The 25,191-nt window shown below is 36.6% G+C and overlaps 1 protein-coding gene across 3 annotated transcripts; it reads right to left on the bottom strand.

Moving 5' to 3' along the window:
- TMX3 (thioredoxin related transmembrane protein 3) lies at positions 1–24,945 on the bottom strand. Of its 3 annotated transcripts, none has more exons than XM_057397391.1 (15): positions 24,828–24,945; positions 24,509–24,563; positions 20,866–20,905; positions 19,474–19,597; positions 16,385–16,430; positions 14,718–14,798; positions 13,220–13,319; positions 12,934–13,011; positions 9,658–9,724; positions 8,678–8,776; positions 8,094–8,151; positions 7,201–7,254; positions 6,827–6,883; positions 3,932–4,061; positions 2,337–2,458 (listed from the first exon to the last, which is right to left on the bottom strand). In XM_057397391.1, the coding sequence occupies exons 1-15, from the start codon at positions 24,871–24,873 to the stop codon at positions 2,429–2,431; spliced, it is 1,065 nt and encodes a 354-aa protein (XP_057253374.1). In that variant the 5' UTR covers positions 24,874–24,945; the 3' UTR covers positions 2,337–2,428. The 3 variants fall into 3 exon arrangements, with proteins under 3 accessions (XP_057253375.1, XP_057253374.1, XP_057253378.1); XM_057397395.1 differs by lacking the exon at positions 2,337–2,458 and adding an exon at positions 2,757–3,326; XM_057397392.1 differs by lacking the exons at positions 16,385–16,430; positions 20,866–20,905; positions 24,509–24,563; positions 24,828–24,945 and adding an exon at positions 1–1,152 and having other exon boundaries at positions 2,298–2,366.
- Between the last annotated feature and the right edge of the window lie 246 nt (positions 24,946–25,191).

Below are 25,191 nucleotides of genomic sequence, written 5' to 3'. Positions count from 1 at the left end.
TATTCTATGATTCTATGAAACACCATTCAAAAAGCTTGTCATTAGAAAGTTACTGAAAAATAAAAGGTGTTTGTCTTCCTTTATCAAGTTGTACTGCAGATTCAGAAAACTTAAATATCATTTGCACTGTAAGTTTGTGTAAACACTCATACAAAACAATTTAACAGGCTAAAAGTTTTATAATGAACTTTTCCAATATTTTTAGCTGCTACAGCCCTAATAAGACTTAATTTAGCATCTAACTGTCACATCCTATATCAAGTAAACATTCTTGACTGCCAGCAATTATATTACTACATGGTAAAACAGTCCTCTAATTCCTAACAATTTACATTTCACTTGAGAAAATAGAAAAGTTTAGGGTGGTTTGGATTTTTTTTTTTTTTCCAAAATTATGTGCAACAAGTATAACGTGACCTCTTGGAAAACTCTAAGTTGTCTTCAGCTATCAGGCTCTGAAAGACTTTACAGATATCTTAACTTACCTTTCTTAATTTTCAGCCTTAGTTTTACAAGAATGAGTATTCATTTGGGCTGTTTTAGTAGTAGTACATCATGTACACTAAGGTCAAGTAACTTTATCTCACTGTTCTGAAAATGAACAATTCAAAACTCTTAAAAAAAACCCAAACAAAACAAAAACAGTGCAGAACTGTACCTGCAAATCTTATCAGTTTAAATTGCGTTTTCTTGATCTGTTAAAGACAATTAAGAGAACATCCGTATTTTTTTACCTATCAATTTCTGAGAAAATTTGAATACATGCAAGTCAAAACTACCATAATATAAACAAAAAGGTCCTCTTTCATGAAGATCATCAATAAATGACTACCTTCAATAAATAAGTCTATTTGGAAATTCTAGAGAATTCTTTTGTTCAAAAGGTTAGTCTTTTTTCTTTTCCATTACGTCTTTCTGTTTCAGTTCTCCATCTGAAAGTTCTGTATATTTTCCATTCTTTTCCTCCTCTTGCTCTTCCTCACTGCCTTCATCTGTGAGCTCCCGATCACCATTTTCCTTTTTAGCTGCCTCATGTTCATCTACCCCTCCATCTGTATCAGCTGTGCAGATTCCATAACACATAATGCTGATGACCCCCAAGGGCAACCCAAACAGAAAGCATCCCAGAAGTGGTGAACTCTTGAACACAGACTGTTGAAACACAAATTTGAAGTAAAAAATATTTTCAGTTAATATAAAAAATTACCACATCACTTCTCTTATTACTCTGGGTATTTATTCAGAAACATCAAAAATTACAGTCAGGTTTGGTTTTGGTGGTTTTTGTTTGGTTGGTTTGTGGTGGTTTTTTTTTGCTTAGTTTTGTTGTTGTGTTTTTTTGTTGGTGGTGGCTGCTTGGGGTTTTTTGTTTGTTTCTTTTTCTCCTCAGGAAGGAGGAGTTATCCTCATTTTAATAATTACTACTCTAAGTTCATTAGAAAAAAAAAAAAGACTTGGAAGTGCAAATATTACAATGTTGCATTGGGATAGCTTATGTTAACATGCCAAATGTATATCCAATTAATTATTTGAAGCTTAAGAAACAATTGTTCTAATGGTATTAGAATAACATTTTGAAGCAACCAGTTTCATCTCTTTGTGTCTCATTCTCAAAAATTAGTCTGAGTAATAAGGGATCTGCAGAAACATTCCACAGCTGTTATTAGACAGCTTTCTACTGAGCAGTAGTTTAATGGCTTAGGAGAATGGACTTTTAGTTTCAGAAAACATTGCACGTTGATAGAAGTTTTGAAGACACTGATAGAAACATGTAAGTTTCAATTTGAATCCACAGCATAGGTTTTTTGCTTGTGTAGAACAAGTGAAGAAATGGATTTGTGTACATTTTCCCAACAAAACTCTGTTAAGCATAATTAACCTATGAGAAAGATGATAAAAATATTTTCTTTAAAGCTACACAAAGTGTAGTACTTAATTCCCTTATGCTCTAGCTCATTCGACTTAAACGCTAACATTTCTCAGAACACAGAAGTGCTATCAGTTTCAGTGAAAGGATGTCACAGGAGTCAAGGAAAAGATTTTGAATCCTCCCTGTTCTATCCTTAAAATAAGTGCCAGACCAATACAGAAAAGGAATGGAAAATGAAGACACTAATGTATGTTGAATATTTAGCACACTGGAAAATATTATTAAAAACTTTAATCAAGAAGTTCATTTGGCTTATACCTCATGTACACATACCTATAACATATGCACAATTTATATCTAAACAAACTTTTTCTATACATTTTGACTGACAATGGCACCATCTAGTTTAATGAAAAATAAAACTCACCACTACAGTAGACTTGGCATCATAGATTATTCTCTTGATTCGTTGCAGAAGTCCATCACCACCCTGTGCCTGAAATTTCAAATGGAACCATGTCAAAACTGCTGACACTTTTCAGTTATGATTCCAAAAGTTCATTCTTCAGACCTTGCAATCTTAAGTCCCTTTAGAAGGAAATGAAAAGCAATTATTCTTGCATCTCAGGATGCCCAGATGCTCCAAGTTCTCACACATGGATAAACATCTTGGTAGTCTCATGAAAAAATCTCTCACAATTGTTTTAACAATCGCATAACAAAGCAATTTGTCTGTTGAGATAGAGATGTGATCAGGAACTATACCTTCACTGAAGAGGAAAATATTACACCTCTCAGAAATTTCACTGTGCTCAGCTTAGACAGACATTTAATAATTCTAGCTGAAATACTGGAAACAAAAAGGTAGCAAGACCTAAGTGACACTGTCAGAAAAAACAAGGCATCACAAATGAATTTCTTCAAAGTCAAAAACCAAACAAACCAATGTCATTTGTTATTTCAACCTGAAGGGTATGTTTAATAGAGCAAATTAGGTGTTGATAACATAATTCAATGCAATTAAAGCATTAAAAAACTGAGAACTGAAGAACAAAAGAACCACCAATTAAATTACAGGAATACCTCTCACCTTCCAACTAGAAGCATGACAAGTAATGAATAGCAAAAACCCCCACCTATATTATGTTGCTACATCAATTTGTCAGATTAAATAAACCAATGTACCACATAGGACTGAACAATCTACAGCATTATTATCATTACCACCTGATGACCTAAAACTGCTGACATAAAGTAAAGTGGGATTCAGCCAAAACAGTAAGCTTGCAATATACAGTGAACTGGGGCTTAAACCAACATAGGCTTCTCTCAAGAGGAAGCCAAATGATTTGTTAGCACAGCCCCACTTCATGCCCCATCACCACACATGAAACCTCTGATCCATGATCCCCCCCCTCATCCACATAACAAAGCCTTCTGTCCATCTTACAGTACACTGCAGGAATAAGCACACCCAAGTTTGTTTTGCCAACAGTAAGAAACTGTCCAAGCCATCAATTCCAGATTGATCTATTAATGTTGTTGTTTTAACGAAACCCAGCTCATTTTAGTTTTAGGCAGAAAGAAAGGGGTAATCTTGTGTCTCTTTGTAATTTTCAAAGCAAATATACCACTAGTTTTTGAGTCTAAACCTATCATTCATCAAGCTATTAGATTTATTAATTACTGCCCAAAAGAAAGGGTAGAGCTTAATTATGTGTTATGAAAAAAAAAAAAAGAAATATGTTTAAAGCAAACCAGGAAATGAATAAAAAGCTATTTACCAATGACACCTGTAAAAGAAATATCAAGAGAACTCATCTAACATTATGCTATAAACAAAAAAAAAGGTTGCTTTCTCCAAGAGATTCTGCAGTCAGAACAGCAAGCAACGGCACAACTCAGGAATTCACAATTCACTGACAGAACATAGCAGAGGAAGACAGACAAGACAGGAAGATAAAATACATGGCATAACAGAGTAACCAATTTTTTTCCCTACTTTAGCATCTATGGAAATAAACACCAACTAACATATTCCAAGTCACAATGAAGACTTACTTCAGCAGTACCATCCAAGATATTGTTAATAAACTGAACCATGTCTTCTGTGTTCTCAATATGCCTATCTGGTAGGAAATACTGCTGATTGGAGGTATTCAATACAACAATAGTAGGGATTGTCAAGTCACTGGAAACAAAAAACAGATAGTTAAAATATTTAAAGAACTACTGTGTAGAACACTGCAACCCAAATAATTCCTATATCATTTAAAACGGTATCCATTAACCTTCACTTCATGTGTGTTCCTTAGCAGTTCCCTGAAGGCAAGAAGGAAGGGGGAAGAGAATCAGCTGAACAGTACAAGCATGTTTCTCATTACTGTCTTTTCCTTCACATGTGTCAGTGACACTATTCAATCTTCCTGAATTTTACATACCCATAGTGACTGCAAATCAGGTACCTTTTGACCTGCCAATTAGTAAGAGATCACAGATAGTAGCCTTGTATTTGTACACGTTAAGTATTTTAGTGCACAAAGTATAATCCAAATCCCATGCAGTATGGTACAACTGATCAGCTCTATCAGTCAACCTCTACCTGTCAAGTCAAAAGAATGAGCCACACCAGTCAAAGTTTTTCTACATCTGTTTTAGATATAGCAGATGAGCTACAGAGTTTTTAAATAACTGTTACTCAGCAGTTGACTTTCACATGCATAAGCATTGTTTAGTATCACAGAATCAGAAAGAAATAAAGCTGGGGGGGAGGGGGAAATCAACAAAAAAACTTGTTAGAAATTATCTCTGGAGACAAACCAGTATAAACTACTGTTCAAAGCAGACCTAAATTCAAAATCAGATCAAGCTTAGGAAAATTTAACACTGAATAAGTGCGTTGTTTAACAAGGAAGATTTAAAATACATTAAATAAGAGAAAAAATCTCCTGTACTTTGCCAATTTTCTGGTGTTATGTCAATAATGTATTTAAATACTAGGTGTCTTTCCTTCACAAAGAAGCAATGCAAACCTTGTTTTTCTCCATTTTCACTCTTGTCTAATAGTGCCCCATCCACATGTATTGGTAATCCATGTAATACTGATGATGATTTCAGCCTTAACTGTGGCTATTATTTCATGATAATTGATTAATGCGTTCCTTCAAAGAGCTGAGGAATTAATACTCTACATACTCCTATAGGTGACATTCCAATGATGCTATATACCTTAGCTTACATGAAGGTGTATCTTTGCTTTCAGTAAAATACAGTCTGCTTTCTTCTTTTCTGCATAGTTTTAACTGTACAATTTTTAATCCAACAAAAGCATGTTCATCCTTCTGAAGAGACAGATAAATTACAACGTCTACTAATGGAGTTACAGCAAAGTTCAAAAGTGTACTACTTTTCAAGGACTAGTACTTCTATCCCCACAAACATACAATATTGTCCCTTGTGAAGAAACAGGATTTGTTCCTATGTGCACCTATACAGTAAGAAAGTATTGTGCAGTAGGTTTCTCACTATTCAGTTTTTTTCTGTTTCCACTTGCTGCCATCTGGTGGAAAACTGAAGCCCTCACAATGCGTTTTACCTCGAACTACTCAAGTTGCCACATGAAAAGCAGCTACTTTGAATAGTGAACAGATTTTGCTGCATTCGTTTGCTACTTCCCACTTAAACTGGAAACGTACACACTCTGTTTAAAAATAATTAAAAGCTTCTAATTATTTTAACAGCAACTTTCTATATACTACAAATTCTAAAATCAGGCATTTTGCAGATTAAGTTAAACAATCCAGTTGAACTCAATCTTGCCAACAGATCACTACTGCTGTAAGTGGCAATTCTATCTTCTTTTTCTTCATTTTCTTCCTCCTAAAGAAGGCCTCATCTGCCTGCCCTGCTTCTTTTCACATCAGTTCTAGTACTCAGCAGAATACATAGGAAGACATTTAAGGGTTTTGTTGGATCAGCAAAACAACTCCCTTACTCACATAGACAAAAAAATGAAACACTTTTCTGTCAGAAGAACAGGCTCAAACAGCTCAGTTGATAGTCTGACATCACAGCCCGCAACAGAGATGCAATTAATGAAGTGAGGAAGGCCTCACTTTTGGCAGCTATAAAGCACTACATCAATCACATCACTAAACTTCAATTGAGAGACAGCTGGTTTTAAATTAATTGTATTCAGGTGTTAATCTACATAGAACTATAGACCTCGTGCCTCCTGAAGCCCCTTGAAGCTCAGAGTCTTTAGGGGCATGAACACATGCTTTGTCCATTGGAAAACTTAGAGCTAGCATACCGACCTCTGTTTTTCCCTTCTTTCACTCAAAAGGCCAGAGTAGTGAACTGTAAATGCCAAGCAACTTAATTCTCCATGCATTTTTAGACAAGGATAACAATAAGGGCAAATGTCAAGCAGCTTGCTAAATTACTTATATATTTCAAAATGTACCGTGTACATATCAAGTGTGGACAGCAACTTCCACACATTTGATGCTGCTTCTCTGCAGAAACATACTTCTATGTCTTAAAAATGCATCAAGGATGAAATGTGCCTCTCCAGAAATAAAAAAAACATAGCTAATGTGTAACCACTATTTACATTTCCTGTTACAAACTGACATAACTTTTTACGTATCTAGTGCATTGTAAATTTAACGAAGGAAAAACCCACACAGTTCTAACAGAAAAATTTAAAGCAGACCTAAAAGAAGCCCTGTCTACCACCATTATCAGTTTATCAATAAGCCAAACTTCTACCATTAAATTATGCAGTTTAATTTAACAAACAACTGATACTAGGCTATATGCTGAATTCTGAAGACAACAATTTTTCCTCTAAACGCACAAAAGGCAAGAATTCTTCATAAGATTGTTTTCAATAAAATATATTTAGCAACAAGTTCAAGAGAAGAGAGAATATTCAACTAAGAATTTACTTACTCCATTAGTAAACTATTAATGTAATCATTTCCATCCATATGGCCAAACTGGAAATCCCTGTAAGAGAAGCAGTGAAAAACAGGTTGATGAAAAGGAAAAAAGAAGAGCGAGTTTCAGCAAAGTTCTTCCTTAATTTTTTTTCCGATAACTGAAGATTCGAGCACACACTCAGCAATATAACTGACAAACTGATGATCTACAAAACAAACAGCATCCCACAACATAATTAATGGAATGGTCTTATAAAATACCACTATACAAATATAAAAGCAAGCACTCTAACATTTGTCATGTAAAACTAAAAAAATGACTGCTGTCTTAAAAAGATTAATGCAGAAGTTCACTTAAGATATTATAGTACCATGTCTGCTTACCTGTGAAAGTGATCCCTATAATCTCTAGCAACTTCCTGAATAATAGATTTTAGTCTGGATGGAAAAAAAAAGTAACGTTATTAATCCAGGATATACTCTGTCAAAATACAAACAATAAACATGGAGATTTCACCAGTAAGCAGCAAATAGTACCTCATCAGCATTAAGGATCCCCTGTTCCATTAACAAACAAACCTCATTGATCTTGCTTGGTTTCTAAAGGTTGAAAGACTATCTACCACATAATCTCAACAGAAGAAAAACAGACAGATGTCAAGCTGCTTCACGCTATCTGAAGATACAGCACTTTGAAGAAAATCCAAAGATGTCTGGGAAAATAGCATATACAGTATTTGAACAATATTTTCTTACTCATCTATGCAACCAGAGAATGACAGGGGAAGGTATGTTCCTCTCAGTCTCTTCAGCAAATTCCAACCCAATTGAAAATGCCCCTTCCTAATTTAAGTTCTACAGACAACTAATATATAAGCATGACTAAATTAATTTTTAATGCAACTGAGCTGAGGAACTGCCACTGGTTTAAACTAAGTTCATCCCAAAGTCATCTGAACTCAAGTACTCTTACCTATGATTAAAAGGTGATATAACAGCTTAAAAAAGCTATGTGATCACTGTTTGCTCCTGTGACCTCATTAGCAAATGGCAGTAGAGCGATACAGGAACTCCCACAATCTCATTGAACTCACACGTTCTTCAACAGAGCCATAAATTAAATAAATTCAGTAGGGTAAAGTCAGAAATTAGAGAACATCCACAGGTTAAACCCATTCATGTAACCTAGCATTTCTTAACATTTAAGAAACTTCCAAAGTTCTCTACGTCATACCAGCACATTTCTCCCACAGTGACACCAATACTCAATTCTGTACCTGGTATGTTCCGCTGAAGAGTTTTTATCATCAATGACTGCAATAGCCACAAGTTTTCCTAAAATAAGGAATAAAATACTTGAAACCACTTAAAGAGAAACACGCATTCTCAGATGAAAAATATTCCAACCTAGAAGATCAGATACTCTCCAGGGAGGGCAATTAGTTTTAAGTATAAACCAACTGCTGTAACAAATAGCCTCTTCTACCTGCCCAAATGTGGTTTTCTTAAAGGTACTGAAAATAAGATATGGCTTAATGCCATACCACATACATTCCATGTAATTTATGCAAAACCTCATCTGCTCTTAAATTGAAAGTCCTACTAATTTTTTGTGACTACTACAGGATTAGACACACTAATTTTTATGCTGTGAGGAAAGGACTAGTGCAGGCCTTGCATGAAGCCTATAGACAACAGAACAGATCTCACCAATATCAAAAAAAAAAAAAAGACTGGCACTATCAACTCTAGCTCCAAGATTAACTGTTGAGATTTCAAAAACACATTCTTAGCGCTCTTTAACTTTTCTAAGCATTAAGTACAAGAGATGCCAGAAAGTTTAGTGATAGCAGCATCTCACCTGTATCTCCAAGTTCATATAGTGTGAAGCCATCTACATGAAGATAACCTTGAAATCTTTCCCTATTTATCCAGGACGACAAATCACCATCTTCATACTCTAAAAAAAAAAAAAAAAAAAAAAATCATTCTGGCTATAGAGGCACTTTATTTTTTCTTGTATTTTTTCCTTTTATTATTGTAAGACAAGATCTCACACATTTCCCCCAATTCCTCTTAAGTTTTAAAACTTCTACAGTTATTTTCAATTGTCAAACAAAAAGTATTATAGCAAAGCAGGAGAAGCTGATTTAATGACTTTTTTCCTAAATCAAGGATAAACAATACTATTTTACAAGATAATTGTGCATCGTTTCAAAGTAAAGAGATACGAAAATACTGCAGTATTTGTAACGAGTCCTTAAATGAAATACAAAGAAATCAAGAAAAATTAGATGCATTAACAGCATTGTGAGTGTAAATTCAGAGTCAGTTATACTGAAGGTTAGTTTCCAATACCAGGTATTTTAACCTGTAATGACTCAAATTCTAGCACATACCACCAACACCACTGTAATTAGATCTTAATCACAAGTGAAAAAGAAAAACATATATAAACATATATATGTATGATGCATATACACACACACAAATGCTAATTAAATACATTTGTGTTTAATCCTATTGTATAGGATGAATAAATCTATTGTATAGAATGAATTATCAGTAACTTCAGGCTAACAATTAATTGTCTAAAAATCATAGCAAGTAATTCCTACCATAAAGCTTGTCATAGAACTGCATCCCATTCCCCTACTATGGGGAAGAAAACCAAAACAAAACAGTAGACAACACCAGAGCACTGAAATGGATTTTGTTAAATCTTTTTCTTACAATAAGCTCTTAAAATTTCCACCCAATCCTAACAGTTGCAGATATAACTTTATCCAGTCTCTTATACTGCATATTCCTAACTTGCTTGATTTACAAACCACTACTTACCATCATAAACAAAGTAAGTTCCATCTTTGAAGACCACAACAGCAGGCAATTCAGGCAACATCACATACTGGAACAGGTTAAACCATGGAAGAGTAAAAGATTTTTAAACAAAAAAACAAAAAATCTTTAAACGTGGAAATGTAGTCCATGGGGGAAATCTCAAAGTACATTTAAATGTTTTCTGTCTGCATTTACTAAAATAAATGTATCAGCTTCTGTGTATTAAAAAGTAACTCAAAAATGTTTCTGAGAGGTAGGTCTCACAAAGTTTAAATGAAGCATGGCTTTTAGTAGTATCTACAGTAGCAGGAAGAATATTTTGTTGGTTGGACACGAACTTTAGATAGGAGACCATAACTTGAGGTTTTTACCAATCACGCTTGCTGCTCCCAATTTGTGCTGTTGTCAGCATATCCATCATACTGTTACTGCTACTAAACGGACAGTCAATATTGTACAGTAAACTAGTAACACTGACTACATGTCCCACTAAATCTGGGGTATGTCCTGCGGCTCAGGATGACAGGAATACAGACACAGCTTCAGCAGACAGGGCTGCAAATTGCCCTAATTTAGGCAAACAGAACAATGAATGCCTGCAATATAGTAGCTAGGATGGTTAACACCACACTAAAGAAAAAAAAACACCTCAGAAATACAGTGTGCAGAAACTTTTCCCTGGGAATTTAATCTTATTCAGCTCATGTTTTCAGTAACTGTCAGAGAAGACATGCTGCATCCATTCTTTACTGCTAGCTACCATGATAAGTTAAAATTCTAATAGCATTTGTGGTTAAGAAAGGACTGCATTATGAGCTTATTTTTGATGGTGATGTTGGCTGAACTGTCTTGATCTTCTGATATGTTTGGAAAACACATGAACAGTATCATGAGTGCTTTTCCAAATGACATGCCTTCTGTAATCATTCTGCATTATCTTTCTTGGAAATAAATGTAAAAGCAGTAGGTTTATAATGTAACAGGTCATATGAATGAGCAAAAAGGTGGTAATTCTAGACGATACTTCATTCTCTCATTTGCTGAAAACACAGCTTAGCCTCCTTAAAGGGCAAAAGCAGGCTATGTGCAGCTTACAGCTTGCAAAAGATACCTGAAGCATGGAGCAAGGTTACCTAGAGTGACAAAACAAAGCCCAGTAGTGAATACTATCATGCAAAGCCTAATTACGACTAGCAACCACTAATTTCCTAAGATTTTTGCTTCTCTCCATAGAATGTTGCATACCATCACTAGTTCATGTTAAATGATATTTGTGGGAAATTACATTCAGTGGGAAAAACAGCTCACTGCTTACATTGCTGGGATCACAGGATCTCAAATTGTTCCAGCCTTTTACACTCTTTCCACTAAAGCAGTGAACAGTACTTTTGTTGCTCAGCTGGGGCTGCAATGTAAACAGCAACTGAGCTAGCTTTTGATACGAGACTTCTGGAAATCTAACAATACAGAATTTATTATGAGGTGTTGGGACCAGTCTTGTTCAACATCTTTGTCCGTGACATGGACAGTGGGATTGAGTGCGCCCTCAGCTAGTTTGCCAGTGACACCAAGCTGTGTGGCTCCGTTGATACGCTGGAGGGAAGGAATGCCATCCAGAGGGACCTTGACATACTTGTGAGGTGGGCTGATGCCAACCTCATGAAGTTTAACCATGCCAAGTGCAAGGTCTTACACCTGGGTCAGAGCAATCCCAGTCACAGCTACAGGTTGGGCAGAGAAGAGGTTCAGAGCAGCCCTGCAGAGAAGGACTTGGGGGTGCTGCTCAATGAGAAAATGAGCATGAGCTTCAGTGTGCACCCGCAGCCCAGAAAGCCAACCATATCCTGGGCTGCATCAAGAGAAGTATGACCAGCAGGTCAAAGGAGGTGATCCTGCCCCTCTACTCTGCTCTTCTGAGACCTCACTTGGAGTATTCTGTGCAGTTCTGCTGTCCTCAACATAAAAACAACATGGAACCGTTGGAACAAGTCCAGCGGAGGGCCACGAGGATGATCAGGGGACTGGAGCACCTCCTGTATGAAAACAGGCTGAGAAAGTTGGGGCTGTTGGGGCTGGAGAAGAGAAGGCTGCATGGAGACCTCATAGCAGCCTTCCAGTATCTGAAGGGGGGCTACAGGGATGCTGGGGAGAAACTTTTCATTAGGGACTGTAGTGACAGGACAAGGGGTAACGGGCTAAAACTTAAACAGGGGAAGTTTAGATTGGATATAAGGGTGGTGAGGCACTGGAATGGGTTGCCCAGGGAAGCTGTGAATGCTCCATCCCTGGTGGTGCTCAAAGCCAGGTTGGACAGAGCCTTGGGTGACATGGTTTAGTGGGAGGTGTCCCTGCCCATGATAGGGGGGTTGGAATTAGATGATCTGAAGGTCCTTTCCAACCCTAACTATTCTATGATTCTGTGTGCCTAAAAACAATACATTATTCTAGTTCTCACTCTGCTAATACCAAACTAATGTCAAAGTTATGCGTTACCAGCCCTGAAGTAGTTAGGTCCCACTTGGAGATAGCAATAAATCAAAAAGCCTCTTTATTTTGCTTCAATATGCCACATGAGAATTCTGTAGCCAGTAGACTGAGTAGATCAGTCTAGCCCTTGGTAAACTAATGTTTTGATCAGCTGTACTGAACAATGTGAAAAGAACTTACCTTTTCACTTACTTCTTTGATTATTAGGGTACCCACTGGTACCCCATGCCATAACTCCCCAAACTAGTTACACAAGTGGTTTGTGAAAGAACGTAGGAGCAACAACAGCTTTACACTGGCTAAAAAAAAAAAAAAATCAAGTATCTCACTTCTTGAGCAGGTCATACGGTGCTCGTTGAGTTCTGTATATCTGCTGTTTATTTTCATTAATATGACCGAATAAGTAATTTGGCCAAGACAAAGCAATGACAGACCAAAACGTGTTTTGCACTCTTTCCCAATATAGACTCAAAAATTAAATGTTTCAGTGCAATTAGTTTGAAATTTATCACAGGCAAATCACAGAATCATAGAATAGTCAGGGTTGGAAAGAACCTTATGATCATCTAGTTCCAACCCCCTTGCCGTGGGTAGGGACACCTCCCACTAAACCATGCCACCCAAGGCTCTGTCCAACCTGGGCTTGAACACTGCCAGGGATGGAGCATTCACAACTTGGATGAAGCATTCACAACTTAAAAGCCAGTTCTGCACCATTAAACCAGCAAAATTACATGTGAGGAGAACTACTCTGTTTTTGCAGAAATGGCAGGAACTGAGACAGCTTACCTCAGGCAGCACATCTTCTGAGGCAGAAAAAAAGTATGTATAAACTATGAGTTCTGAAGCAACTTCAATGTATTTTTCCTGCAAAAATAGAAGCAACAGAAGTTTCGTAACATACCTTATCTTCAAAGAGTAGTTAGAAAATACGGTTATGACACAAGATTGTAAAAACACATCAATAAAAATTAAAAAATTGCGCATATTACAAGCATGTACTTCAGTCTATGAGAAGATACTTTACATCTGTGAATAGTCAAAAGAAGTAACTTTATTCAGTCAAGCTTCAAACCTTTAAAGGAGATTCACCACCAACATACACAAAAAGTACATGATGTCTCTTTTGCACGTGGTCAAACATATGTTGGCTAGGAAGTGGCCTGATAAGAGGTCTAGGAGGAAGGAAAAAGAAAGAATAAAATCAGTTTCTAAGGTGCAAAACCCAAAGAAACAACACACACACACACACCCCCAATACCATATTGGGATTTTTTATTTCTTAAAAAAACTAGATTTCCCGATTTGTTATTTCAGTTTGAACTAAAAAAAAAAAAAAAAAACAAAACTCAAAACCAACCAAGCAAACAACCAAAAAACCTCAAAAAAAAACCCAAACAAAATCACACACACACGCAGTATTTGTTATGTTTCTCAAATAGCACACTTAAATATGAAATTAACACCTTAGTAAAAAATGCTGTTTTGATGTAATTGTGCACACCATTTACTGGTCACAGAATCACGGACTGTGTTGGAAAGGACCTTAAAAATCATCTAGTTCCAACTACCCTCTGCCATGAGCAGGGACACCTTCCACTAGACTAGGTTGCTCAAAGCCCCATCCAACCTGGCCTTGAACACTCCAAGGGATGGGGCAGCCACAACTTCTTTGTGTTCCAGTGTCTCATCACTCTCGCAGTAAAGAATTTCGTCTTTATGTCCAATCTGAATGTACCCTTTTTCAATTCAAAACCATTGCCCCTTGTCTTGTCAGTACAGGCTCTGGTAAAAAGTCTCTCTCCATCTTTCTTATAAGCCCTCTTTATATACTGAAAGGCCATGATAAGGTCTTCACAGCCACAATTTGAGAGAGAAAATTCTAAGCACAGCAGATAGAAAATCTTAGAAATAAATACTCCTACAAAATTCTGGTAAATTATTAGAGATCACCGATATTCCTAAACTCCAGAATTCTGAACAATAATTAATATCATGTACCTATATAAATGCTTCTTAATTATATTTAAGAATGAAGGAAAAATATGTGATTCTTTTTTCTCCCTGAAGATTAGTCTATAACATATTAAAGCCACAGGCTACTGTAGGGAAGGAAGAAAAAGCCAATAGGGTTGTGAACCATTCTGTAAAAGCAATTTCCTTACACTGCCAATTGCTGCAACTTTTCAGATACGTAAGCATGCATTAAGCCGAGATAACTTTTCAGTATTAAACGGTCTGTCTTAGCAATGACATCTATCAGCCAGCATTTAGGTCAGTATTCTTGTTTCTGGCTTCCATGAGTTTAATTTCTTCCTAGTTTCCACTGCTTTGAAAAGCCCTCAGTTACTGCACTGTAAAGAAGGGATGGGGACTAGCCAGACTCTACTTACTTTCTCCATGCCACTCACCAACAACCTCACAAGAAACTGCATGTATAATGCATACTGGTTTTAACTTCGTGTCGATCTCATTCTTTTTAAAGTAGATGTAATTTTTGGCCCAGCTCAAAATCCTATGTTTTAAGTCACAAGATCCAAAGCACACTTTGAATCAAAGAGGAGTATACTTACCCTGCCACTCTATTAGCAAATTCTATTATATCATCTTTGGTTCTAGGTCCCCTGTAGTTGTATGCCAAGTCACCTTTTAAGCTAGGTAAAATAGGAAACACAAGAACAGAACTGAAATCAACCTAACTATACCTGCACATGTAGAATTACTCAGTGTTCACACGTTTATTAAAGTCACCCTTCAGAAAGCAATAAGCAAGGTAATTTTTCACAGTCAGATAAAATAAATGGTCAGCAAAATATAAAACTCAACGATGCAACACAACACAATTATGGAGTAAAATTTAATTACACGATATCTGATTTACTGACTTCTAACAATAATTAACATTCTTTTACAATTATTTTTTTCTAGTGCACAGCATTCATTTACTTTGTAAACACACAGATCATTTGGAGCATTGCTTGTGACCACAAAAAAATAACATCCCACACCCAAACCCCAAACATTCAGTATTTATAGCAGATTCGGAATTGGGCCTTGTGAAAGACAAGTATATAAGCTTCTTTAATGCATTTTTTTAAAAAATAATTGAAAAGTATCAAATGACCTGTAAAACTTTCTTAATTTATGTATTAAATTAAGCTTTCATGAAGTGCTGGTCAGTTTATTGTACACTGCTGACAGGGGATGTAGCACACGTGCATTATAAGAATCCATGCAGGTTTAGCAAACTCATAGGAAAAAAAATAATCTGAATTTTCTATGCTTCTGTATGTCAACAAAGTTTTTCATCCTTAAATATTAAGCTAAACATCTCGGCTGGTTTTTTTGAAAAAAAAAAAAAACAAAAACAAAACTTGACAAGATTTATTTTATATTATGAATACTTAATTCCTTAAACAAAAAGCTGCTAGCAAACCTAGTATGTAAATAGTAAAAAGTACTCAAAATTAAGTCTTCATTTAATATTACCTTGTGCTGGAATATATGTGTTATAAGCAAATACATTATTATGAACTGGTATTGCAATATAAATTTTGTCCTTCATTAATTTTGCTTTTAAATACATGAATTAAAAAAATCTACATATGCTTCTCTCGTCAAGCAGCTGCTTTCACACTTCATCCTATGCAGTAACCACTACTATAATTTACTTAAGATTTTCAGGTACACTGAAGAGAAGAGAGGCAATTAAAAATAAGAAAATGCAATCAGCAACTTAGTAAAGGTTAACAGGAAGACTCAGGTATGCACTTACTGCCTGAATCACTCTGAAGATGTAAAAATCAATTGGTGTATAAAATTCCTTACATATATAAGGAATATATAATACATATATTTACTTACATAAATAAAAATATATGTAAGTAAATATATATTTGAAATATATATTTCTATACACACACTCTTTAAAATTTGCGCAGCAAACAGCAGTTAAATGAATTCCAAATTTGCTAACCTGGCTTTAAGAATTCTGTTTCTAAATAAGATGCTTGATTGAGATTGCTGAATTTCAAAGCCATGGAATCCAGCAGAAAACAAAGATGATGCTACATTGACATGGTGGAGTATTTTGTTTGGTTGGTTTTGTTTTGGGGGCTTTTATGTGGTTTACTTTTTTTCAATATTATTTTTTAAGCCGAGAGGAGTATGTTTTTTACTGTCATGAAATCAGTGATAGGAGAGGTAAGTGTTAGAAATTCAACGGGAAGCATCAACTTACAGCTTAATTGTTGGATAGCCTCGCACTCCAAATTCAGATGCAATACCTGAAAGAAACGTGTTAATGCCAAAGTAAATGAAGGCTTTCTTGCTTTCTTACCTTAATTTTTAAACGTAATTTAGCACTGAAGCCACATAAATAAATGAAAAACCTACCACTTAATTGAGCAGGAATTATTTTATGTGCTTTCAAGAAGCTGCTGTTATGACACATTAAATTTCGGACCTCTTTCAGAGGTACTGCGGAGTACCAGCACAGGGTCTCAATTAATATGTCAAATGGCCTAAGAATCCTCTAAATAGACATGCCTGGTCACTTTTCACTTGAAGGTAATATGCATTTAAAATACACATACAAGTAGCACCAGAGACAAAAATTAAGCACCATGGATGTACAGCTGTAAATACTAACACTTAAAAGAAATATAAAAGACAATTAACTACTTACATGCTACAGTAATGGGTAAAACAAAACTGCAGTAGTAGTAGTTACAAAAATGTCAGGTTTTGAAGCAAATTCTGCAGAGATAAACTTCTACAGTCATCCACTTCACCAGAAATAGGTTCTAGCCATTCAGTTACTTACCTGCTGCTTATTGAAGTGGCAAAAAAAAAAAAACAATTCCAGAACTTTTTTCCCCACCTCATGTTTAAAACTTTATCTCTTGCTCCTATTACAGTACAACTTGCAACTGCCCTTCCATTTGTGAATACAGCAACTGCCACCTTAAACTTCACTATCCAGTATTTTCCAGAAGTAAACTAAGTAGGATGCAAAAAAGGCTAAAAAAAATTTTAGAAAATCTAAAATTCTGACAATGCCTGTGCAATTCCAACTGAAAAATAACCCCTACATTCAAAATGCATCAAGATTCAGTACTTCTAACATAAACATTCTGAAGCTAACAACCACATGCCAGAGCAGCACATGTGGGAGAACTTATGTGCAGGGCTCTGAATAAAAGTTTAGAAATTGTAACCCTAAAGTTGGGTGAAAATCCTATTTGCACAGAACTACAATTTAAACTACCAGCTCACATTCTGGCATCTTAATCAAAGGAGACCAATCTAAGAAAGATGTGTATTAGGATTGATTTGATTCTGATCCTTTTCCCTCATAGCTGTATCACACAGAACTAGAATGAATTACAATGTGTATTAGAACATCCCATCACAAGAGCTGTCAACAGACAGTTAATATGTCCTCTCAACATCATGGAAGTGACTTACTTATTTACATCATCATCTCCGCTTCCTGATATGAAGAATGCATACATGTTTGCCTATAAAGGCAAACAGGAGCAATTATGTTCTTTTTTGATCACATTCGGTGGACTTCTGAGGCTAACCCCTATGAAAATTCAAGATACCACACCAGGTGACTGTTCTGTTGATGTTACTGCTGTATCCTCCTTCCACACAGCTACCACAGGCAACACTTACTGGATGCTTTACACGTTCTGCTGTGATCTCAACACTGATGACAAGCTACCCAAGGGTCAGATTTTTCACACTACTTCACATTCATATTAGGAACACAAACTATGCAGAATCAACCATTCAAGCTCCTTCCTAATTGTGTGTGTGCTCAGCTGCATTTCCTTCTGATATTCTCAAGACTGAATTACTAATTGATTTCAGAGAATCTTTAGACTGGGAAGACATTAAGCAGAGTTGACTGAGGTTTTCATATTCAGATGTAAAATCTCCAGTTTGGAAATAAAAGCACAAAACTATTTCAAAAGATTTATTGGACTCTATTCTTCATAGAACAGGTAACAAATCTGAGAAGAAAAACATGTCCATGGCACAAAGGAATCTCTGCAGGTTTTAGTAATTTTTAAATATGCAAACGTGAATTTCAGAGCAAAAACAAAGTGCCAATTCTATTGCAGGTATCAAGCACAAAAATTTATTATCAGCATGACAGATGCAAATGTTTCATTTTTCAAGAGTTCACGTTTCAAGAGTTTATACAATTTATATAATTTAGAATTTTATATATATATGACTGGGATGTTAGAGATCCACCAAATCTATTCCCAATTTTGAAGTTACCTGGTTGCATAATCTTGTTATTTTTAATAATCAAGACTAATTTTTCTTTAGTAAAAGTGTATCTTTAAGATGAAACATGAGGTAAAACTTCTGTTGTTTTACAGAAAAACTACATACAACAAATTGGTGTCTGAGACAAGATCAAACTGATCTCAAAAGACCAAACTCTGCTACATATAATCACAGAAGAACTGGAATATCACTGAAAAAAAAACATTTTGCATAATATTTATGCAAATATAAAAATTCTGAAGAATCAGTTTTAATGCGTATTAACTAAAAACGTTACCTGTAATAACCAAGTTTTATTACACACAGATCTTACTTGGTCCACACTGCTCCCCCTGTGCCTTCCCTCTTAAACACCCTCTTGGTTTAACACAGATTTAAATGAAATGACAATAAAAAAGCATGCTAAAACTAAGAAAATGATGTTAAGAATGCAACAATCCTCTTATGTCTACCTAAGCCAATTATCTGAAGAGCTAACATTTTGGCTTTTCCCTGCAAAGGTCAGTACATACGAAAGGCATCATCAAAGAAGAAAGCATTAAAATAGCTGAAATTGGTTCTTCAACAAGACATTTACAGAGAAACATGGGGAGAAATTGGCTTGACACTGATGTAATGACTTCAGTGATTTAAGCATGCTTTTGGTGTAACATCTTAAGGGACAATTACCTGGAAAGAATAACAGCAAGAACACAAGCACTTCAACAGTAATACAGAGAACCTAAAATTGCATGTTGTCAAGAGACACACCACATAAAGAAACCTGTATAACAGTACTTTAAGAAGTATATCAGAAGCAGATCTTTCAAAAGCTTTTACCTTCCCTTTGTCAGAATTTCCCACACAAGCAGACAGAAGTGTGATAAACGCACACTACAGCACATTGTCACTTTTAGAGAGAAAAAGATCAGGAAACTGTTCTCTACAATACAGAAAAGAAGAATGACTTAACAAAAAAAAGTGAGAACAGTATCAAAACAGAGGGTGCCATGAAATTACCCCTCACCAAACCATGCTTACTAGAAAAGGAAGTTGCATCCATCTTCCCAACTTTTACTGGAGAGCCCATGTTTCTCATTTCTATACCCACTTCATTCCACACAGGCTCCAGTTTCTTGCAGTGGCCACACCAAGGTGCATAAAACTGAGAAGCAAATACATTTAAAGAAGAGGAAAAAAAAAAAAGAGGAAAAAAAAGTTAATTAAGATAAACAGTTAAGAGAAGGTGATTCTATGATTAACTGTCGAATACATTAGCAAGGATTATTTTCCAGTCGTGGTGCTCTTACGAGTCTTTATAAAACCGCAAGTTAATGACAAAGCTGGAGTGACAAACAGAGCTCTTCTGATTTGGTGCTACTTTTCATATGAAAGCACAAGTTTGAAAAGAATACATTCAATTGCTGTCTTATTATTTCTTATTTAAAAATAGACTGTGCAGTAACTTTTTTATTACTTGTGAATATTTTCCCTTTTTTAAAAAAATATCATGTAATCAATCTATCCAGGAATACGAATTTACTTGCCAACAAGGGAACACTATTCTTCCAAAGGAAACACTATACATATATATGTATACACACTTCCCCAAGCTGCCCTCTGGATCTCTATTCTTCAGCAACCACTTTTATATAAGCACACTGTAAAATCAATCTGTTTTCTCACAGCCAAGCAGAACTCAAAGACTTCATTTCATCTTTCTGAATACGTCTTGCTGCAAAACCTCAGTGAAATTAATTGGGAAGATATCAGTATTTTGGTGTAACAAGATCAGGTCACAACTTGACAAAGTTGGATTTTGTTTTTCTATACAGCACTGATTAATTCTGAATTAGCATACATAGGTTTCCTGACTCAAATCTCAAAACTGAAGTAGACAATTTGGGAATTTCAGAGCCTATGTGAGTTGCAAAGAATTTTATCTCATTCCCAAACATGCTCAATCTTTCCAGTAACGTCCTGCTTCTGAAATAAGGAGCACTGAATCTTTTCAAATATATTAGAGAAGTAAAAGAAGTTCCTTGTATATTTGATGTTATAGTGCTAGAATACAAACATGTAGAACACAAATCAGTTGGTATAACTACAGAATGAAACTGTAAAAATTCTGAACAGAGGTTATCATCTCCTGACTCTGTTAGGCAATCTGTTTTCCTCTTTAAAAGACAGTAAAATATAGGATGAAGCCTGACTGCATCCAGTACTCAGTATAATTCCTGCTTTATCCTGAACAATACAAACCCACTGTTTACCGATCTTGTCAGAAGAATTACTGTCATGCAATTTTTCTGCACCATGTACAAATGATTTTCCAAATGATGGAGCAGCTTTACTATAGACAGTGTAGCACTGTACATTTTTTTGTGTTTTGGTTTCCACTAACAGGTATTCCCATTTTTCTCATATACTCACATCTACGAGCCAAATATCATCTTTACGGCTTTCTTTAAACCTGGAAAGGGAAAAAAAAGAAATCACTATATTATAAATCTCAAAATAAATAAGTGAAATGCATAGGTGAAACAGGAAAAATATATAATTAAGTTGATACAAAACTATAGATATAAAAATCCTGGTTTGTTTCTTTCTTTGGAGGTAAGAAGGAGGAAATAGTTATGTTTCAGAATTAAGATTGCCCCTGCACCTGATGCTACATACACAGTTGCACCAACTAGGTTCCTGTAACTATTCGCCAAGACAAAAATCAAACAAAAAAACCCAAGCCAGAAAAAAGTAATTAATCAGAAAACACATGAAAACACAGAAGATGTTTGATTAGGATATGGAATCTAAGGAGAAGTATTTTGCAGCTGTTCTAGTTACATTAAATACTTTTGTTGACCGTTTAGAAAATAATGCATTTTTATAGATCAATCCACTGGTAAAGTCAAACCTTTTTTTATTTTACTTATGTCATACCAAGTTTGCAAAGCTTGCTGTAGAGCAGAAAAGGTATCTGCAACAACTAAAACAAAACTGCTACAGGAAAGGAGCATTTTTGAGTCACAATATTGCTTAGTTGAACACCTCACTCTAAATCTACTTCACTGCCTTAAGTACTAGAGAGATAATCAAAGAAGTAGTTACAGTCTAGAATCTCTTGGGAACTCTAATGAAGCTCCAGCTAACTTCCAATTACAATGTTAAATAATCAGTTATGATGCAAGAGGCAGAAAGCAGCTACTGAATCATCAGATCCTGGGCTGTGCTTCAATTTAGAGTATCATCTTTGGTTTGTAAGAGAAGAATTTACAAAGAAGAATTTACAAGTGAAGAGTTCTCCTCTCCCTGCCACAGAATGACTGTTATGGGAGACTGCAAAGAGCATTAAAGCACTGAGAAAGTTAGATCAGAATCTTACAAAACTGGTAGAAAGCAAGGGAAAGAAATGTCTGAAGGCATAATATTCCAACGGAGCTTAGTAGCTTTGACCCAAGATGTTACAAAAAATACTGTAGTGTTCACAATGTTAACTGCCAAGGTGTACCACTCATTAAAAACACGTACTTAATCAACTTCCTCAGAAACTAAAATGTGAAAAAAAACCAACACATCTAAACTCATTCTAGTTTTGGTAATGTCAGCGACTAAATTATTAGACAACATTAAGAAAGTCCAACATACCATTGAAGAAAAACTAAAATCTCTGTACAAATGGGTATTTTAGGATATTCTGAAGGTGCTGTTTCTAGACCCTGTAAATACATTCCCAGCCTTAAAATTTCAGTCTCTTTTTAACTGTCTTATGCAGTCCTGTCTGCTAGCTGACACAGTGACAATCATACTTGTGGAAAGTGTATCCTCTATCAACATCACAAGAGGATAACACAAGATATCAGGATATAAGATACAATATTATTTGTGTCAAATACATGTAACTTCCCAACATTTGGCACTATGTGATCAAATGTTGCCTCGATCTCTACTTAAGCCATGCATCCCACTTTTATCATTAACAGTTAAAAGAAGCCACCATGACACAAACCGGACATCATAATCCAAAGGGCCTTCAGCCAACCCAGCTGGTATCTCTATTTCTCCCTGCCTCTCTTCTCACCCCCTTGCATAGTTTCTGATGCTTCAGACCCTGGGTTGAGCCACAAATACATCCTCACAGACAGAAAAATATTTCCCACATTAATTAGGTTACTTATCTGTTTCATTATCACACTGGAACAAGTCAGCAAGTATCACAAGATCAGTACTGATCTGAGGCAGCCAGCAGCGAGGTCAGCATAAGCTGATAGGAACCCTAGCTCTTTCTTTGCATGCCCACAAGCCAGTTGGGTGATGCTGGATAACCTGCACCTCTGATGGCTCTTCTCTGCTACTTGTTTTCCTATATCTATAACTTAGCACCTATAGCACCTTGTTCTAATAGGCATTGTTTGCAACTACCAAAATTCACATAAACCCCAAAGTTCTCAGCAACAGCAAAAACTCCATAATGTTATCTACAAAATACTCATACCTATAAAACAGAATACCTGAAACTTTCACCAATCACTGCACCCAGCTTCTTTTAAAAAATGTTTTCCTGACCTTTTTCATCATTTGCCTATTAGCTACAAAGAAAGAAAAAAACAAACACGCACACAAAACCCCACCAAAACACAAAACACCCCAAAACAACAAATACAAAAAAACAAATCTGTCAAGAACAACTCACCATTCAATTCTTATCCCATCTGCAAATACAGGCTGTTTTGTAGATGAAAAAAATCCACATGTTCTAAACCAGGATTTTTTTTTTACCAGCTATTTCAAAAAAGCTATGTGACTACAGAATTATGCTTCTTCATTCCAAAACAGCAATCACATTTAAATTTATACCTGTGGAAATGTGATATGCTATTTTATTCACTTAGCCTCTTTATCCCTAGCCCTTGAAAATATGAGGCATGTTTCAAAAACAAGCTTTGAAAATCAAGTCTAAGCAGTGCTGTACCTCACTTTTTCACTACACACTGAACACCAGCCAGAACTGCTGATGCACCCCTTCCACACACTCCCTTTCTCTCCCCTATAATTCTGCACCTCATTTGATCCTATGATTATCTGCTCTAGCTGAATAAGCAATATGGTAAAAAAGTGAATGGTTTTCTGACTGTTTGGCTCTAGGATGTAATTTATCACAGATTGCACCCTCATGAAAACATTGCCTTTGACTGACTTAAATTTACCACAAAGCAGCCACGTAATGCCACCTCCTACTTCCCTAGCAGGTAGTATTTTCTATACCTTCTATTTCAACTCTAATAATTGTGCTGCTTTGTAGAACTTTATATCAACCTTCTAATCTGACAAAAAAAAAAAAAACAACTTCTTTTAATTTTCAGAACATTAGCTTTTATTTGGAAGAGGAAGCACGGAGCCATGAAACTGCCAAAGCAAGGCAGTTCACAAACAATCACGCTACACCACCAAGCTATGGGCAGGACTACCTATTTCAACACCTCCACAGTATCAGAGCTAAATCTGTCATCAAAGCAGTTTTTTACAGTGAAATATAACTGGCACTTCAAGCAGCCATGAACTAGTCCTGCACGCCTCCTTTTCCCTTCCTTTCCCGGCCATGCATGAATGCACGTATACTTGTTCTCCCAGTTCCCTGTAGCAGCTACGCAGCAAACTCTAATGAGGAATCCGGTTAAATGCAGTCAGGTTTTATTTGTGGTGAGCATCAATCCACCAAGACATTTACTCTACCAAAAGGAAAGAAAGAGCAAGAAAGATTGAGAACTTTTTTGGCAGCAGCATCTGTAAAAGCAATTAAAAAAAAAAAAAAAAAAAACTAAAAAAAAAAACAAAAAAAAAAAAAAAAAAAAAAAAAAAAAAAAAAAACAAAACACACTGCAAAATCAGCATGCTCCTCAGCTTTATAAATTGCACCTTCTTAAATACACACGTTTCTGCCGTTCCTGCTAAGAAAAAGACAAACTTTCCCAATGTAGCTTTCCTGACAATCACAGGCTGCATAAAGCTGTCAGTCTGGGGTCTCCCACCAGCAAAATCCCAAATATTTAGGTCACAAGGCAAGATACCCCATACTTACGACTCATTCAGATCCTCCACAAAACCGGTACCTGACGCCACCACATGTGCAACCACTGCGAGGCAAGGAAAAACGTTCCGTGAGTGACCTGCAACCGAAGCTGGGGGTGCTCAGCCACGCCGGCTTACAGTCTCACCGCCTGCGTTCCCTTTCCCCACTCCCCTCACGCCTCCGATGCTTCCTCACAGCCCCAGACTACCCGCAACTCCAGCCCCCCTTCAGCACTGCCCGCTGCTCCCCTGGGCCCGTCTCCCGCTTCCGAAGCCCACCGCTTCCCCCCGCTCAGCCCACCAGGCCACAGCGGTCGCCCGACACTTACCTGCCACCCAAAGCATCCACCGCCACCGACCACCCGCAGCGGCCATGTTGACAGGAGCCCCTGCGCGGCCGGAAGGGGAAGCTGCGCTCCGCGATGCCGACCTTTCCGCACTGCGCAGGCGTGGAAGGTTTGGGCAGGGGGCGGTAGCTGCTGCGGGCGCCTGTGGTTCTTGAGGCTGCTCATGTCCGTGTTGAGGGTGGTGTGTCCGCCGGTGGCTCTGAGCTCTCCGTGCCGCCGAAAAGCGCCCTTGGAAGAGGGAGGGGGGTGGCTCAAGTGACGCCCTGACTCGGTGGCGTGCCGCGGCGCGGGTAGACCTTGTCCTATCTCCAGTGAGTTCCAGAGGTGGGGCCCACCGGACTCGAAT

Source organism: Pezoporus wallicus, unplaced genomic scaffold, assembly GCF_028554395.1.
Source record: "Pezoporus wallicus isolate ANWC-B61680 ecotype Strahan unplaced genomic scaffold, APGP_CSIRO_Pwel_v1 contig_227, whole genome shotgun sequence".
NCBI lineage: Eukaryota > Metazoa > Chordata > Aves > Psittaciformes > Psittacidae > Pezoporus > Pezoporus wallicus.
The sequence above is the reverse complement of the archived record's forward strand: the minus strand, read 5'-3'. Positions and strand labels throughout refer to the sequence as shown.